General features: G+C 37.4%; 1 protein-coding gene across 1 annotated transcript in view; it reads left to right on the top strand.

Annotated features, from left to right (window-relative positions):
* Window positions 1–20408, top strand: part of LOC129740308 (calcium-activated chloride channel regulator 1-like) — a 241765-nt gene that overhangs the window by 217770 nt on the left and 3587 nt on the right. The window contains exon 2 of the mRNA XM_055731947.1: window positions 15874–17920. Within this exon, the coding sequence (XP_055587922.1) occupies window positions 15874–17920 (2047 nt within the window). The remainder of the gene's footprint in view (window positions 1–15873; window positions 17921–20408) is intronic.

Below are 20408 nucleotides of genomic sequence, written 5' to 3' on the forward strand. Positions count from 1 at the left end.
AAACATCTTTATCATCATCCCAATATACTAATGAACTGGTAGTTTTGACAGACCAAGTATGTTCTATGAAAATAATGATCAGATTAACGCCAAAAAACTAAAATTTGAGTTTTTAAAATCGGTTCATTGAGAAATGAAATACAGCTAAGCAAAGCCAAAACTGGATGTCGTTTTTTTAAAGTAAGACTTTTTTCTACCGGAAGATCTGTCATAGCGGTAAAAACTTTCATTGGACCCCAACATATCTATACATTGTCGGATAGATGGATTCTTGACAATTTCAAACATCAATGAAATAATTAAATACAGAAAAGCTGTCAGAAGTTATGAGTATTTTAAAAATAAAATTGATTTTTCGGACTTTTACACTTCTGAACCAGTTTCTGAAAACCTGGTAATACATATCGACTTTATTTAGAAATGTTGAGTAATTAGAATAAATTACCTACACAATGATTATAACATCATCAAAATCGGTTAACATTTACAGCCAGGAGAACGAAATCAAATTACAACTCATATTTCCCCGAAACGGATATTTAGCGAACGGCTTTGGAAGGTTAAAAATGAATATGAATATTATTTTATAATAGTGGTTTTCACCTGTTTAGTGTTTTTCCTGGCAATTTTGAATTTGAATTTTGAATCCAAATTCTGCATTCTTATTTCCTATTGGTAATCGATTTCTGAATCATTATTTCACACCGAAATTCCCAATAATAATGAACCAAAAAGGACGTTTTATAACAGAATCTTTAAACAGAAATCTCTTATTTAAGTTTTGAATCTATGGTTTTCTTTTTAAATATGTATTCATTTTTCAATTAATAAATCTAGATTTAACTGAAAATTCCGAATGATGAAACTCAGAAATTTAAATTCTGGATCACCATTATGTAAAAATTTCATATCCAAATTATAGGATTAGTTTCTATTTTTAAATATTTTTTTTAACAAATTTTTTCTTTCAAAATGCTTTCTATCTTCAAATATTTTCTCGGGCTATTTTATTTAAAAACTTTGCAAAATCCGGGCGTTTGATTTCAAAGTTTACAATACAAAATTTGGGCAATATCAAGGAAAATTAGGGAATTCTTCAGTAAAAATCAAGAAAAAAACTCGAAAAAAAAACTCGTGATCGGTGCCTCAAAAAAGATCCCATTCACCTACCTTATATCGCCTTGAATGCGAAAATAAAACATTCTTTCACACCTCTTTGCAACGATGATGAAAATAAATAAATGTCGGACAGTTCTGTTCACTTTTACTAGTTACTAGTACTGTCCAACATTGTTTTTAATAATCCACGTTCACGACAAGCACATTCATTTGGCTTTTTTCCCGAAGATGCGTAAGATTTTATCACGCACGAGCTGTTCTTTCGACTCCATCACCGCGAGTTTCGATCACAGGACTTTAAAACTTGCAGGATGTAAACAATGCACTGTGAACTTATTCCACCCAAATTTTCATTAAATTCTACCTAAAAGCTAAGGCAATCGCATAATGTGTCAATTTCATCGTGGACAGAGTGGAAACCCTTTAGAGCAAGTTCACTGGTTTTGGGAAAAAGTGGTAGAAAATTTGACATTTTGAAAATTCTACCATGCGAAAATGATTTCAAGATCTTCGGGCGTTGTATTTTTTTACAACACTGTTTCTAATTCAGCCGTATGTGATAGAAATATTGCTATTTTTTTCATCACAGCATGCGAAATTACAACACGTGTTGTTAAAAACCTTGAAGGCCACAGATCTTGAAAATGTTCTTGTGTGGCAAAATGTGCAAAAAGTGACAAAATTTCTACCACTTTTCCCAACACCAGTGAACTTGCTCTTAGGACTTATTAAACGATTAACTATGTGAACTTTGATCGAATATTTGATTTCCAGCTGTTTTTGGATCTCCCACTGTGCCTTTACTGAATGTTTCTCGATCCTGCCAAAAAAAAAAAATAGTTTTACTATATTAGATGTCAGGCCTGTGAAACAACTTTGATTGAAATGCTGTTTATTTATTCTAAACCAATTCAATCCACCCTAAGGGCCCCGTTGCAGATTCATGTTATGTTATACCAAATCACTCATCGCGAAAGCCCAAGGCAGCTGAACCGGGTCCAGTTGGTTGCAGGCCTCAATGGCCTGTTTGGGACCTCTCTCTTTCGAGACTTGCAAACCACAGCGAGCAAACAGAGGTCCCATCAATTTTATTTTATTTCATTAGAAGGTAAACGAGCTCCTGCTCCGTCTCGTGTTTTGCCTACAAACCTCGCGAGGATGGATGGAATAAAGATGGGGAAGCTTCTACGCCAAAAAGGCAAAGAATCGTCGTCGTTTTTTCATGCTCATGTATGGATGGATGGAGGTGGATTGCCCAACATACTACTCCGCCGAAGATTTTCTTCTGCCGAGAAGACGCTTTGCCACTCTCTTCATAGCAAAGCGAGTTGGGCAACTTGTGTTTTTGGCATGAAAGCACGAAATGAGAGACAGCCAGATTAGCATCACTCCAAAAACAGAGAGACGCACTCGGCTCGTCGTTCGGTTGCAATTGCGCCAGGGAATCCAACCTCTACAATTGGACAGCGATGCTTATTTAGTAAGTTGTTTTAGCCGTTTAAGGCAGACGCTGCCATCCCGCAAACAAACAACATAAATGCAGCAACATTAAATTACAACTCGTCAGTCAGTCAGTCATCCATTCCGTCAGTCATTCGTAGAAGGAAAACAAGTCCAAATCAAACTTGTTGTGACAGCTCGCGAATAAAACATGTCGACATAATTTGAGAGATGTCTCTGTTTGGAAAAGAACATCGGAGCAGAATATTCGCTAATCGGCAGTGACGAGACTGAAATGGTGGTTTTCTTCCAATGCGGGTGAATCGACTTTTCGGATCCAATCCACTTCAGGCCAGGGTTAATGATCGCTGCAGCTTTCGGGAACGTTCATCATGCTCGGGGATCGATTCTCTTTAAGGTCACATTTTACAACAACATACTTTATGGCGGCTTCCAAATGAAGCCATTCTTTGTCCATAAAAAAAGTGCGCAATGACGATGATACATCAATGCTCAGTGGAGGATGGAAATGTCTTCAATATTTAGATTTCAAGAAACTGTTCCGCTGAAAGTTTCAATCTTATTTTAATATTGCCTTACGATTTCTCGAATTATGATAAAAATTCAATTTATTTATTTAATTTACTTTTCATACAAATCGGGGAGATAAGGGCATAATGGCCACCTTAAGAAGGACACTTATTAAAACATTGAAAACAGCTATAATTTGTGAGTTAAGGTACTTCATTGTTTCGTGTTCAGACTACACTAAAAAAGTCTATTTCCTAACGGGCCATAACTAGAAAAAAAAAAGGAAAAACGTTCAAAAATGCATTTTAAAATTTTTGCCGAAAGCGGAAAATCAGTAACTGAAGGGGCATAATGAGAACCCCCATTGGGGCAGTATAAGCACCATTAATCGGGGCACGATGGGAATTTTCTGCCGTAGAATTTAGCAGCTAATTCAACTCAATGATGTCAATTGAATTATGGAGCTACAGCATAACATATTTTAACTGACGATTTGGTAGATGTCGGAGAGGCAATCAATGAACTCGAGTTCGATTCCTGGTCGAGTTGATTTTTTTTCATTTACCATTCATGATCTAAACGCACTAAACGATGAGTTGTAGATTCATCAAACAAAGCAATAACAAAATAACTTATGTCTGTTTGAAGAATACAATAAATTCACACACACTCATACATTATGCTTCTGGTGATTTGTTTGGCGGATGATGCTACTATCCGTATAATGCAACAATCAAAATAATTGATCATGAATGGTAAATGAAAAAAATCAACTCAACCAGGAATCGAACTCGAGTCTTCTGGTTACCTCTCCGACACCTTACCAATAGGTTAAATTGTCTGATGTAAACTAGCTAAGCTGTAGCTCTATAATTCAGTTGGTTTCATCAAGTTGAGTTCGCTGCTAGATGCTACGGCAGAAAATGCTCATCGTACCCCGATCAATTGTGCTTTATACGCCCCGAGTCAACAAGTTAATGTAAAAACGCGTTTTAAAATAGATTATTGTGAAATCATAAATTTTATGATGATGAAAATTGAGGACCAATGTGTACATCATGTTGCAGTGCGTTTTGTAGATCAAAACGATTTGACGATCATAAGAGCTTATTTTCCGGTACTCTAAAATTATAGCATTTTCGTCACTTGAGAACCTTGTTGGTTATTTTTAAATATTCCTGTAAAGATCCCCTTTATCCCAAAAATTGATTCTGATAGCTCTCGAATGAAATTTATTTTGGATGTCCAAAGACATGAAAATGCGTTAAACATTAACAACTGGTGATATTTTGGAAAAACGATTGGAATTGACTTTTCAAATAGTTCATAGCTCGATCCTAACCACCTATTTATTACTACTTTAAATATTCATAACATATCATTAAATTGATTTTTTTACGAGGATCGAAAAAGTTTTCTTCAAGCATCTCTCAAATCCCATAAAAAAAATTAAAAAAAATCGGAATTACAAGAATTGACAAAAACGAAAACAATTACAAAAATATCAATAATGATAGAAAAATAACTAGACAAGGATGACAATATGGAATTCAAAACAGATACTTCTATTTTAGGCAAATCGTTATTTTTTTCCAAATGCACAGATTTTGATCGAATAACTGAATTTCCTGATTTATACATGTTTCATTTCTCGGGACCCACAAATAAAAAAAAAATGAATTTGTTTATTGTTTCGAGATTTTCATTCTACTCTATGATTTATTCCTAAATGATTTTCTCTACAGATTGTTGCTTTGATTTGTGTTTAGCCACTACCCATTACAAAATAATGATCTCCAACAACGTTAACAGCACTGAAATCAGATTAACCCCTCTACAATCCCACCCCTCCTGCAGACGGGGCTGACTAAAATCGGTATATCATTATTTTAACGTACTCTCTACGTTGAATGTTTAAAACCTGTTCATCTAACAATCTATACTAAATAATGACACAGATAATCAGATGTACAAACTAAGCCTTGAATTATACGAACATATCCCAACGATCGTCATGAAACAATTTTTGATTTCTGGTTGAGCCACCAGATGTACAAGAAAAATCCAGTCAGTTTTGAAAAGGTCATATTACTACTTGACGAGTTTCGAGATAATTGATGAGTCGTGGTGAGATATTCGTGTAAAAATTTGTTGTCAGCTTAAACCATGTTTGTTCATTGCTGCAAGCTTTAGCACTTCAAACAAAATTTTTCGCTGCTGATGCGATGATACATGAAAAAACTCGCATAGAGAACCCTCAAATGAACAGATGTACAAGCTCGAACAAGAAATCTTTAGGAACTTGTATGAATATAAATGCTCTCTTTTGAAGAAGCCGTTGAATATTGACGAAAAACAGTGCCATCTATTGCATGTTTTTTTCAATTTTCAATGGCCAAATAGATGGCACTGTTTCTAGATAGCTTTTTTAAAAGTAACAATTTTTCGAAAGGGCGCAACAACTTGAAATTGTTGAATTCTTCAATATAATTAGAAATACTAGTAGCTGATAAAAATTGCATCATCATTGAATTCAATTGACAGCACTGCTTGTTCCCCGCGAAGTATTGCATGAAAAATACACTCTATTTCTCCTTGACTCAGATTTGAAGGAAAATAATTCAAAATGCGCCAAAACTGGGAAAACTCAAATTTTGATTAGAGCGGTAAAACTCAGAAATGAATTGTAGGGGTTTCGCGAATTCTGAGTTGTTTTTGTTCAGGGTGGTTTAGGCTTGTTCATGGATCGACTGAATGAAAAAAAAATCAAAAGTTTATGAAATTTCAAAGCGGTTTTGAATGGAATTTCTGATTGCAAAAAGAAAAAGACGATTGTACGGTGTGTTTAGAAGATGGATGCGGGCATTTTCATACGGTTGGTTTTATTTTTACCACAAAAAAAGTTAGTTAGTGCCACCGAGTCATTTGACCGCATCCAGCCGGTGGAACTTCGTGCTGTCCCACTTGGCACGCTCACCCACCAGCACACTCTGTCTAATTTGAGCTGATCTGAAAAGACAAGAAAAAAAACACCATAGGTGAAAATGACTTGCACTTCAAAATTATGAGGAAATTGTATTTACAGTTGTGAATGATGGCTTCCGTAGAGATTACTGGAAGAAAAGATAAAATTGTTCAATTTTGTGTTTCCTTTCGACACCACTTAATTTCTAATAGAAAATGTAATTAAAACTCACCTTGATTATTTCGTCAACTGTTTCCGACCATCGCATCCAAACAATCAACAATGGTTTTTGGAACTCTCTGAGTTGTTTTCATCTATTTTGTTCGAAAACGTATGCGTCTTCGCTAAGTTCTAGGCTTTGAAAGTCAATAGATGAAAACAACTCAGAATTTTGATGGATTTCAACTCAGTTGTTTTCATCTTCATACATGGTGCGACCGCTGAACCGAAATGAATCAGTCTCTGAATAATCTAAATTTACCGTGTAGTCATGCAATACCTCGCTAGGCACCCAGCAGTGGTGTCAATAAAATTTATTGTTTATCAATGCCAAAAGACATCACCTGCTAAAACAGCTTATAACTTTTTTATCTATTAAAATAAGAAGCTACGGTCTTGAACAAAGTTGTTCAGCGAAAGATTTCCTTTGGACAATTTATAAATTGAAAAAAAAAACTATTGGTAGGCTCGGTTTCACAGAAGAAACAATAATGATGTTGGATTATCAGTAAAAAATATTCAATTTTCCCATACAAACCGAATTTACTCAAGTAAACGTTACTTAAAAATTCTGGAGTAATTTTGAACCAAAACGAAGCTTTTTAGACCCCAGGGTTTGAGAAATTCAAAAATGACCCCAAATCGACTCAGTCTTATATCCAATCTAATAGAAACATTACTGACTAACAGTTTCACCTAGCAGCACCAATTCTAATCATCGTGCACTTTTATGTGTGACTCCTGTTTTTATTACTGTACAGTGTTTAGTACTTCAAACAAGTTATAAAGAAATAGCGAACAATTTAAAACTAATATTTATCATTTGCTTAATCATGAATGTGTTTCGAAGCTTCAAACGAAACGAAACTGAGCTTGTACATCTGTTCATCAGTGGTGAAGCCTCGAAACAGTAGGTTTGCGTTTTGTTTTGAAATTCAACTGGATAACTGAAATTGAAAGTATCCCTTTGATTCAATCACGGTATAAGAAAAACGCTAGCTGAACATTTTTGCCACTTCTTTCTTCAAACTTATACAACTTCTTCAATCCATAACTTTTTTCTACCACGGTAGATTTTCTTGACCCCATAGTAACTTTTCTTGTCGCGTCAAGATCTTTTGAACCGTATACTACTCATACGGTTACATTCGAAAACCCAATTGCGCATTTTCCTTTATCCAGCTATTTATTTAATAAAAAAACGTAGGGAAAATCGAGTGACATGAGGCTTTCGGAGTGGTCTGAAAACGGTTTATTCCATTCAATTCCTCGCATTTTTTACATAAGAAATTTAGTTTACAAGAACTTATAACGCACAGGGTGCTGGCACATGTTTCGTTCGAAAATCCCCAGTGAGCAATGGTTTCAACGTCATACATAGAGCCTTCAGTCTTAGGATTCTGATGGCTGGTTACGACTAGAGATTGAAACGTTAAGTTCAGCCGGATAGTTCAAATTTTCAATCCACAACGTTTTATCGCGGCGGCGCAGGCGATAGGAAACTAATAAAAATTATAACTACATGCTACAAGGGTGCAAGCAAGTATTCCAATCATTCCCATCAGTCAACCCCTGCATATCAAAGGCTAACGACGACAGTCCTCGAAATCATCTCCTAACGATGATGATGGTGGTGGTTTTACAACCAACCTCCTACTTCAACTATTCAACGTCATATTATTGCAGCGAGGAGACCTTTGATTATAACGACGATTACAACGAGGAGGATGACGATGCTGCTGCTGAGGATGATCGCTGATGCTGGTGTCAAGGAGGAAATTGTAGAGGTACATATCAAGGTGCTTCTCCATAGTCTTCGTCTCCATCAGTTTCGGATCTGACCTGGATTTCAATTCGCGTGGACCCGTAGCAGAAAATTATTGCCATCATCTTCTCATCTCGTTGCCATTTGAGGCTGTGAAAATCACGACGCGACCCGACCGGGGTAGCAATAGATGATGACGATGAAGGCGACTACAGCGATGAAGCTAGAAACTGGTTATTCCTCATAGTCGCACTCAGTGAGCAAAACCAAAGACTTGCATAGTTTAGTGGTGGAACTTGTTCAACACTCGGGGCCCATCTGAAGACCCCATTAGGATCCCATTATGCCGCGAGTGCCTCTCGATGATTTTTTTCCCTTCATTTTTACTTCTGCTGCCTTCAATTTCGATGACATTGCTGGATCCTGTTCTCATATTTTCATTTCTCACGGAGTCCTCTTTAGGTCTATTCAGCTTCTTTCACTCTTTAAGTGGCTCGACAAAACAAACAAGATTCATGAATTGAAATGCCAGATTACAAATGGAAAAAAAACTCACAAACCCAACCTCGCGGGGCAACCCAGAAGCATATTGCATCCTCTCGGCGTTCTTCCTTGGTCCATTCTCCCATGATTCAACATCGGTAGCATGCTTTCGGTTGCGCCCCAGAAGATGAACGATATGATCTTCAAAAGGTCGTTTAGATATCCTCTCGTGCATTGTGCTGCTGCATTCACTCAATCCTATCAACCGCAGCATGGCCGTTTAGACGCGTATCCCAAAAAGTTATGCTTTCTCACCGAGCTTCATTTCACCGACACCGGTGACCTGCTTCTCTTCCTCACGGTTCTTCAAAGCCACCGACAGACCACAGCTTTTTTTTCATTCATATCTTCGGATGCTGTTCCCTAAATATATTACCTGTGAGAATGTGGCCTATAGTTTTTTCACGTTCTTCCTCCTTCGTTAAGAGGCCTAGGCCTACTTTATTACGAACCTTCTCAAGCGTTCTCCAGAATCATAACGCGCGCACCAGAACAAAAAACCCGTACACGTAACTAACTAACTAACTACCTACTTTATGGTTTTGGTCCTAACCAAACTTAGGCGTTCCCTCGAAAAGACCATCCGGATAAACATTCTCCAAACCTCCAAGACCAAGAGTCTCTCTCTCTCTTCCCAACACACGTTCTAGCTAGGCAACGTATAGCAACAGGTGGTTAAGAGATGAACCCATCGAGACCCGGGCCGTCCAGCCGCAGCCGCTTCCCAGATGAGACGCCTGGATTCCATTCCTGCTGCTGCTGGCTGGCTGGCTAACTATCATGACTGTTGTTTATTTCGTTTGTTTCAGGGCGAGAACCATATGGGGCCTCCTGGTTCTCAATTTTGGCTGTTGTGCTCTGGCTGGTCCGGTCCTTAGCAATTGTTAAAGAAACGACCAGCCATTTGAACTCTCAAGTGCTTCGTCGTGACCCTTGAACTTGACATATGCGAGCTACCGATCGGCGGGCAGGCGCGAAATGGGCGTGCGTGTATGCTTTTATTACTGTTATTAATTCTGTTTGTTTACCCACGGGAGACCTAAGCATTTAAATAAGTTTTTGGCTACTTGAATTTTAAATTTGGCATTTTGGGCAGAATATTTGCAAGCTTAATGGAGATTACCCTCAGGAAATTATCTCCGATTCATGTTTATGTACATAAGTTTAAGTGATGAAGAGTATAGCTGTTGGTGTAATACCATAGTGTAGTCCGTAGTCCGTAGTAATAGTAGTAATGCCGTAGTCCGGGGTAAAATTGCTCACTTTTTTCAATATTTTTCAATTATTTTTTCTGTTAAGGGGAATGTGGTATGTTTCATATTTTTAAAACCAGTACTGGACTCCTATGAACGTAAACATGGTTGCAGAAATTTATAAAACTACTTTAAATTTGATTTAAGAACCAATTTCGTCTTTGTTTAGATTTTGATGTTTTGTAGTAACATTGATCAGTTTCTATTTTAACGGCTTTAACGAGTTTTCTTGATCATACATAAAGGATACAAAACACCTTCATAATTCTTACAAATGATAGTTTATCAGTTGCTAAGGCAGTTCGGAACAAACTCAAATGATGTAAATTAATCATGAAATTCTACAAAATTGAACACAGCACTTTCGGTGGCTCAAAGATACTAAATATGTAACTTTTGGTCCAGTGAATTATGAGATATACAATGCTGAATTTCGGTGTTTCTTGGTTTAGATTTCTTCGTGGTCCAAAAAACTAACATCGCGGTCCTTAATATGTTTAGGCCGAATAACAATTGAAATTGAAAGATGGACAATGATGCATAAATCAAGGGTCTATTTTTTTTAACATAACTTATAAAAATTTAAATACAAAATCAAACAAAATTTTGCCTTCGTTGCCGTAGGCCCTCGCACTATTCCCCTTTGATATTCCCTTAAACTTTACCATTTGATAGGGTTTCTAGCCTCCTGTCCTAGACTGGCTTACTCTTGGAAAATGTTGGTACTTTTTAAATAAAAAAAATTTACCTCGAAATACAGCAAAACTTCACCAGAACTATACATTTACTAAGGAAAAAAGTTGAACCCTCATATAAATTAACCTGCTGCTCCTAAACGCTTTGGTTTCATCAGGAAGAGTGTTTGTTTGGGAACCTGCAAAAAATACATATTTTAAGATTTTTAAATTACATTTTTACTTACATTTGCAATTTTCATAAATAAACAAAATTTTTCAATTTGAAACTCAATTTACAGGTTTTTAAACGAAGAGGAAAGTTTTGAAATATTTTAACTTTAGACTTAGTTATTTATAATTATGTAGGAAAATTTCATGTTGATCAAAGTAACCCCGTTGATCAATGTTACCCCGTTTTACGGTACTAAATTAAAATAAAATTGTATCTAACCATTTTCTGATTCTTCGAGTGTCATTTTCGTTGCGTGTATTGATTTTTTCGTTCTTGGACTAACAGCATTTTCTTCACCTAGATTGGAAACGGCGAGATTCTATATTTACTTGATAGATTGAATCCCTCCCTTTCACTTAGAATATCCCAGCTAACATGAAATCGTAATAGAAATGATAATCCAAATCGAATATTAAGACATTTTCAATAACTATCGTAAACACGTTGGTATTGAGTGATTTTCTATCATTCATTTACGACTAGCTTTGCCCAAAACAAATTGAATCGGATAGCAGTTTAATCAAGTCGTAAATATGTCTCCAAAAAGTTAAGAATATGCTAATTCGACATTTACGATTTGAGTGAACTGATTTACGATAAATGGGCGGTGCTTCAATTGATACTCTCTGGTTTCTTCCTTTGACCGGTTGGTAGAAAAAAAAATCTCACCTATAGAGCTGTAGCGTGTACAAAACCAACTGATGCGTTGGTGTCGTGGTAAGATACCGGACTGCGAACTCGGAAGACTGGAGTTCAAATCTCGGTCGAGGAAATTTTTTTTTTCGTTTATTTTGTTTTTCTTTTTGGAAAATCGAATCGCTGGAATCTTGTCAATGTAGATATATCGCCTCCACTTTTGTAGCTATATGCTATTTTGGTAAGTTTAATACAATCTTTTTATCTGGTATATTTGTTTGAATAATTTTGTTGTTCCTGCGTTATACCTTCATAAATGTTTGCTGGGATGATTCAGATTCAGAATTCAGATTCAGAATTCAGATTCAGAATTCAGATTCAGAATTCAGATTCAGAATTCAGATTCAGAATTCAGATTCAGAATTCAGATTCAGAATTCAGATTCAGAATTCAGATTCAGAATTCAGATTCAGAATTCAGATTCAGAATTCAGATTCAGAATTCAGATTCAGAATTCAGATTCAGAATTCAGATTCAGAATTCAGATTCAGAATTCAGATTCAGAATTCAGATTCAGAATTCAGATTCAGAATTCAGATTCAGAATTCAGATTCAGATTCAGATTCAGAATTCAGAATTCAGATTCAGAATTCAGATTCAGAATTCAGATTCAGAATTCAGATTCAGAATTCAGATTCAGAATTCAGATTCAGAATTCAGATTCAGAATTCAGATTCAGAATTCAGATTCAGAATTCAGATTCAGAATTCAGATTCAGAATTCAGATTCAGAATTCAGATTCAGAATTCAGATTCAGAATTCAGATTCAGAATTCAGATTCAGAATTCAGATTCAGAATTCAGATTCAGAATTCAGATTCAGAATTCAGATTCAGAATTCAGATTCAGAATTCAGATTCAGAATTCAGATTCAGAATTCAGATTCAGAATTCAGATTTAGGGTGAAAACATCTGGTTAATCCCTCGATAAATAAAACATACAAAAAAAAAAAAAAAAAAGAATTCAGATTCAGAATTCAGATTCAGAATTCAGATTCAGAATTCAGATTCAGAATTCAGATTCAGAAATCAGATTAAGAATTCAGATTCAGAATTCAGATTCAGAATTCAGATTCAGAATTCAGATTCAGAATTCAGATTCAGAATTCAGATTCAGAATTCAGATTCAGAATTCAGATTCAGAATTCAGATTCAGAATTCAGATTCAGAATTCAGATTCAGAATTCAGATTCAGAATTCAGATTCAGAATTCAGATTCAGAATTCAGATTCAGAATTCAGATTCAGAATTCAGATTCAGAATTCAGATTCAGATTTCAGATTCAGAATTCAGATTCAGAATTCAGATTCAGAATTCAGATTCAGAATTCAGATTCAGAATTCAGATTCAGAATTCAGATTCAGAATTCAGATTCAGAATTCAGATTCAGAATTCAGATTCAGAATTCAGATTCAGAATTCAGATTCAGAATTCAGATTCAGAATTCAGATTCAGAATTCAGATTCAGAATTCAGATTCAGAATTCGGATTCAGAATTCAGATTCAGAATTCAGAATTCAGATTCAGAATTCAGATTCAGAATTCAGAATTCAGATTCAGAATTCAGATTCAGAATTCAGATTCAGAATTCAGATTCAGATTTCAGATTCAGATTTCAGATTCAGAATTCAGATTCAGAAATCAGATTCAGAATTCAGATTCAGAATTCAGATTCAGAATTCAGATTCAGAATTCAGATTCAGAATTCAGATTCAGAATTCAGATTCAGAATTCAGATTCAGAATTCAGATTCAGAATTCAGATTCAGAATTCAGATTCAGAATTCAGATTCAGAATTCAGATTCAGAATTCAGATTCAGAATTCAGATTCAGAATTCAGATTCAGAATTCAGATTCAGAATTCAGATTCAGAATTCAGATTCAGAATTCAGATTCAGAATTCAGATTCAGAATTCAGATTCAGAATTCAGATTCAGAATTCAGATTCAGAATTCAGATTCAGAATTCAGATTCAGAATTCAGATTCAGAATTCAGATTCAGAATTCAGATTCAGAATTCAGATTCAGAATTCAGATTCAGAATTCAGATTCAGAATTCAGATTCAGAATTCAGATTTAGAATTCAGATTCAGAATTCAGATTCAGAATTCAGATTCAGAATTCAGATTCAGAATTCAGATTCAGAATTCAGATTTAGAATTCAGATTCAGAATTCAAATTCAGAATTCAGATTCAGAATTCAGATTCAGAAATCAGATTCAGAATTCAGATTCAGAATTCAGATTCAGAATTCAGATTCAGGATTCAGATTCAGAATTCAAATTCAGAATTCAGATTCAGAATTCAGATTCAGAATTCAGATTCAGAATTCAGATTCAGAATTCAGATTCAGAATTCAGATTCAGAATTCAGATTCAGAATTCAGATTCAGAATTCAGATTCAGAATTCAGATTCAGAATTCAGAATTCAGATTCAGAATTCAGATACAGATACAGAATTCAGTCAATTTCAGGATTCTAGTCCAGCCAATATGGGTGAATTTTGTGTACTTTTTATCAAAAAATCGTTTAATTTAAGTTGAAGAAAACCAAGGAAAAAAACACGATTTGATTTTTTTTTAAATTAATAATGCAATAAAGTTTTCGGATATACACCTTTTAATTGGATCTTCAATTCACAGATTGTTGAAAAAAGGATATGATTTTTCGTCTTATGTGATCATTGAGCCTGTAATTAGATATGATTTCGTTTGATTTATCATGAGCCAAAACATTGATATGGTTCTTAAAGAAACAAGCTTTGGATGCAGCTCAGCAGAACCGAAGCGAAAGGAAGGATTTATGATGATTGAGCAGAAATAATAATAACCAAGCCATAGGAAGGCACTCCCACGAGTTGTTTTCCAAACTAAACCGATAGAGCTTTGTTTTGATTGTTTCTTGGTTGCCCAAATTGATTTTCATTGTTCACCTATGAAGATGGATTGGATCGAGCGATGATGAAGCGATTACTATCTTCCTGTTTCTAAATATGAGTGAAAACCATGTAATAGATACTGCTCAATCGAACTGCGTTCAGGTGGAATGAATGAAGGTAAAAAACATAAACAATTATGCTCAAGGTCGAAACATGAGATGGTTGTTGGTGCAGCTTTGAAGAAAGGTGGTGCAGCATTATCAATACGTTTCCTGTTCGACGCAAGTCTATCATCAGTGGTAAAAAAAAAATAAACATCTCAGCTGTCCAGCATCAGTAAGCACAAGAAGAACCAAATTATAACCTAGAAAGCCCTTGCCCGACAAAATGTTCAATGAAAGTAGACCTTCGAAATTCACCAAAAAATCATGCCGCACGATATTTTTCAGCGAACCCAGAAAAACCTTGACCACCTGCCCGTCTGCAAAACACGCTTATGATAATTAAACCTACCAAAAGTACATGATCGAAAAACGAGAAGAAACTTTCCAAACAAACAGAAAACGCACCTTGCAGATGCATGGAAACCAGTTTTCTTCCGGAGAAACTTCAGTTTTCCTGTGCTCAAACTTATCGCAAAATTAAGGTTTTGGATGCACGAGATCGGAAGCATCATCACATCACATACCCAGCTCGAAGGCGTGCGCGCACACTCTCTAGCAGATGATCATGACCACAATAATGACCCCCATAAGATTGAATGGACCAATTTAACCCTGTGAACGTTAAAATTCCAGCCAACACAAATTCACCAAATTTTAACAACATGTGTGCATTGGATTCGGTGGGCAGATCTGTACGATTTGGTACCTTACAAAATTTCGTAACCAAAATGTCGCACATACAAAACGGGCTAATGATCATGTGTATTAAAACCATAAAAACGTCCGTCGTCGTTATGAAATGATCACACAATTCCAACCTCAGCCGCAGACCAGCGCTAATCGACGTCGACATTTCGATACTTAGGATTCATCTCACATCTCTCATCATCTGTAGGCGGCAGATCAGCAAAAAGAAGCAGCGGCAAGGCAACTACAGATCACGCGCGTCTCGAATCGCATGGATGGTGAATCTTTTTAATTAGTAACCGATCAAGCGGCGCCGCCACATTCATGCGTCGTCAATTCCTCACTCAATCAAATCCCCTTTTTTCGGGGTGTCGGCATCGCCTGTGTACGATCGACGAATCGTTTTCCGCTAAATTAAAAATGAATTCCTCCTCCCGATGACCACGCTATGATCGATTTATTTTATTATTTTCAACCGTTCAAAATCAATCATTCCTAGTACCGGGGTTTTAAGATACCTCACCTGAATATTACAAGATCACTCGGCCAATCAATGCTCTCTTTTCCACTTATGGGGAAAAAGATCGATTTGAGATTGGCCATAATAGCCTGAAACACTTGCCGCTAAGAAATTCATCGTTCTTATGACCGTGAGAAAACTATTTGACTAATTATACTCTTTCTTCCTCTCCGTTTTTATTACAGATCATGCTCACATCTGCCTCCCAGTACCTCTTTTCGGCACTTGATAGTCGAGTTTACTTTGGGGAAATATCCATCGTACTTCCCTCCCGGTGGCCAAACTCGTGCATTCCCTACAATCAAACACGAACTTCTTCCAGCGGGGAGCCCTCGGATGTCAGCATTCGTTTCGATCCTTCACGAACGGAATCGCCCATTTGGACCGAACAGTTTGCCGGATGTGGAGAGCCGGGCGATCAGATTTACATCGATTCCGAAATACTCGGGAAGGATACCATTGGGCGGGAGTTTATTCGTGAATGGGCAAAATATCGGTACGGAGTCTTCGATGAAATTGGGTACGATAAAGATCCCGTATACCCACGCTGTTACATCAACGACGACCATGAGGTTAAACTAACAGGATGTTCCGATGCTCCGGTGAGCGATCATGGCCTTTGCGGAGGACCAAATGCGGCACCTGTCCCATACAATATCAGCGATGTGTTGGATCGGAATGCACGTACTAGTATTATGTTTGCAGCAGAAGCGCCGTCAGTTTCCATGTTCTGTGACGAAGGAACTCACAATCGATACGCTCCCTCCAAACACAACCAGATGTGTGATAGACGAAGCACGCTGGACGTCATCTTGAAGCATCCTGACTTTGTCAGCGAAAGTCAAATTGCAGCGAATCCGTCGATCATTATCAACACTTCCCCTAAATTTAGTTACAAAACGAGGAAATCGACCCGCTACGTAATCATTATCGACGAAACTCTGGATATGCAATTGCGGGAATCCTGGAGTTTTTTACGAAGCGCCATTCGAAAATGGGTAGTTTACGACCTCCCAGGGAACACCGAAATCGGAATGGTTCTAGCGAATGATACTGCCACCGAAAAAATGCTTCAAATCTCCTCTCTTCATGTTCAAGAGAACAAAGATTTGATTGCCTCGTTCATCCCGTACTCGCCAAGCGACTCCCGACAACCGGCTTGTCTCACCTGTGCCATCTCCGATGCTATCAGCATGCTCAATGAGCGAACTCGATCCAATGGACCTGCCAATTCAGTAATACTGGTAATCGCCCCGGGAATGGACTTCTCTATCGACCACAAATCACTAGCCAACGCTGCCCGAGCTTCCAAAATTCGTATAACAACCATCAACTATCCGAACGTTATTCGACGTCAACCACTGGACGCCCTAGCTCACGGAACAGGAGGAATGCCCTTTTCGGTCTTTGAATGCAAGTACAATGGCGAAAAAACTTATCTTAGCACCTACTTTGAACTCACCAACGTCCTTTTTCACATCGGTCGTCTTTACTACGAAGGCAACTCTAACGATCTACCAGTCGAAATCTACCGCAAGGAACTTGTTGACGTGATCGATGATTCCAATCAAATATCAAAACGAACGAGCCGAACCGTCACCGGTAGCTTCATGCTTGACTCTTTTATGGGACCTCCGGCGAACTTTTTCGTTTACATTCACAACCCGGAAAACCCTCTGATAACCAACCTGAAGCTGACGAGTCCGAATGGAAACGTTTACACATCCCGAAGTGACGCGCGTTCACTGGTCAAACAGCTCATGATCTCGGCAGTGCTTAACGAAACAGGCACCTGGACCTACACCATCGATCGATTCAATGGTAATCCACAACCACACTACGTTCAAGTGATTGCGACCCCGCGTTCCAAGTACGCTCCGGTCATTAATGCTCGCTCCTGGATTCATCAAAGTAGATCCGGAGGCCCACCCGTTATTTTTGCAGAAGTGCGCCGGGGCGAGCTACCGGTTAGTTCGGCACTAGTGGAGGTCACCGTAACCCGACCGGATAAAGTGTGCCAGGCAGGTACCGGCATGGTTAGCGAGTGTCGGGAAAGGTTCCGGCTGCTGGATACCGGTGCCGGTGATCCGGATATAACGAAAGGAGACGGCGTCTATTCCCGGTATTTTAATGCCGAGGAGTTTGGTGGCGCGGGAGCCTACCAGCTGGAAGTAACGATCAGCGACAATGGCAATACCGCATACTCGATGGCAGAGAATCTTGGATACGGTGGTAAGTTCGAGCTAGCAGTCGTGCAGTTAATTAATTATTTTTAGTTTGTTAGAAGTTATAAAAGTATGAAGAGATTAATCACTGTAATTTATGTTTGTTACTTTAATTTATCGGCATTATTGGTGAAAAGTGATGTCCTTTTTAATAGGGACATTGTTTATTGTTTATTGTTGCTTTTAAATCATCTGACATAGTTGTCTTAATGATAAAACTTAATTTAAGGTTACATAAATAAATTGCTCGAGCGATGATTTTTCAACTATTGTTTCTCAATTCGTCTCTTAGATAAGCTTCAATACGACGTTTAAAGGTTGTGGTACATACATTGAAGTCGAAAAGCGTATAAAATCGTAGGAAGCTAATTTTTGCAGACCGTAAAGGGTCGTTACTACCATATCGCGTACTTCTTAATTCTAATGAAAGCCAGTCTCGATTTCGAAGAGCTCTTTCTGGAGCATAGATATTACAGCGAGGTAGCAACCATGAACAGTCGATTTCATTTCGTAAAACCTTCGCCACGAACAGTGATTGGCCGATGGCATGACGATCCGAGAGTGTGTGAAGACCCAGTAGAGCACAACGCTGAGCATACGGTGGCAGGTTTAGAGGATTCTCCCAAGGCTACTCCCGAAGAGCATATCGCACAAATCTTCTTTGAATTGCTTCAAAACGTGCAATCTATACAGCTTCAAATGGCCACCAAACAAGGCTTGCAGATTCTAATGTTGAACGAACCAAACAGCAGTATAGAGCTCGCAGGCAGGCAGGATCAGTAAATTCTTTGCTCAAACGAATTATAAATCCCAGCATCCGGTTAGCTTTTTCAATAGTAGCAGAGTAGTGGTGCTTAAAAGTCATATGACTGTCTAAAATAACACCAAGATCCTTTATTCGGTCTACACGATGTAATTGTTCGCCAACAATATTATAATCGTACAAGAAAGGTTGTTTCCTGCGTCCAAATGTTATGATACAATACTTAGCAACACTCAAAACCAGAGAGTTGACAGCACACCAGTTCACTACTGTATCAAGGTATTGTTGTAATTCGTAGCAATCAGCAAGACTTTTTATGACCAGAAATATTTTCAGATCATCCGCATACATGAGTACTCCACATCCAGCAAGAAGCGTTAAAGATTATGAGATTATGAAGTGATAGATACAGATAAAGTTGCATCTACCACCACACATTAGTAGGCCAAGCGTGGTTGCCGCACAAGCGAGAAAACTTGCAGTGCAAACGAACAAAAGGATGATATGTCATCGCTAAGATAAGCTCCCTTTAGAAACGCATCTATCGATGTATAGTCTTTTCAGTTTGTTATCGTTGCGTTCGTTACATCCGAAGTTTAGTTGCGAAACGGTACGGTCGATAGTCTGATATTGACCTACCACCGATGCTATGATGCTTTCTTTTTATTTCTTTTTGGTCAAAGTTAATAAATTTTATGAAGAGATTAATCACCGTAACTTATATTTGTTACTTTAATTTATCGGCCTTATCGGCGAAAAGTGATTGTAGAGAATAACATGAGTATAAATAATAATACGAATAAAACGAATACAAAATATGGAGTGAGAAATAAATAACAAAAAGATATATAAGATAATGAAATATTATATTAAATAAATTTGAATGAATGGCAACACTTATATAAAAGAGCCAGACGAGCACAAGTCTAGCGTAACATTTAAAAAGGGCGAAACTGCCAAATGTAAACAAATCGAGTTAACGGTTATTCCGGATGCACGCGGTTGCACTTTACCTATTAAACGCGGTTTCATCTTAAAATTACTTAAAACTTTCAAAAAATTGATAAAATTTAATTGGGCGAAACTTCCTGTTGATGCATTTTCGTGGGAACGTGAAGTTACGCCTATTCAAAACGGAGTGAATTTTCTATTCGTGTAGGGCCAATAGGCGTAACTGAGTTGACCGTGTGTGACAAAACGGCCTAACTAGTTTTTGAGTGTAGGACGAATGGGCGAAACTTCAAAACCAAAACAAAAACGGCCGATCAATTGGGCGAAACTTGCAGGCGTAACTGGAATCGAAAACAATAAAAGGGCGAAACTCGAAAATCTCTGAAATTAAGTGAAAAAAGTTAAAGTTCTTGATAAGCATCGAACAATAAGTGATTATGATGCACATTTTTTGATTTTGTTGAACAAAAAGTGGTCGATTTTTTAAATAGGATTTGAATAGGTGTTCCGAATTTTCAAACGCGTTTTTCTCGTTTCGAGCTAACTGCTAGTTTCGCCCTTATGAAATGTTACGCTAGAAGTGTCAACCCTGCAACTGACAGGATGAGCCGTTAAAGCCGTTAAACGGAAAAGGGCTTTGCCCAACGAATCGATCAGAAGAAGATCAGTTTACAGACGAGTTTCGTGAAAGGGTGACGATGTTTGAAAAGTGGTGGAAAATATACCGTCGATCACGTCAGTGATGTCCTTTTTAGTAGGGCGGACATCGAAAGACGACTGT

This window comes from Uranotaenia lowii, chromosome 1 (assembly GCF_029784155.1).
Source record: "Uranotaenia lowii strain MFRU-FL chromosome 1, ASM2978415v1, whole genome shotgun sequence".
In the NCBI taxonomy this organism is placed as follows: domain Eukaryota; kingdom Metazoa; phylum Arthropoda; class Insecta; order Diptera; family Culicidae; genus Uranotaenia; species Uranotaenia lowii.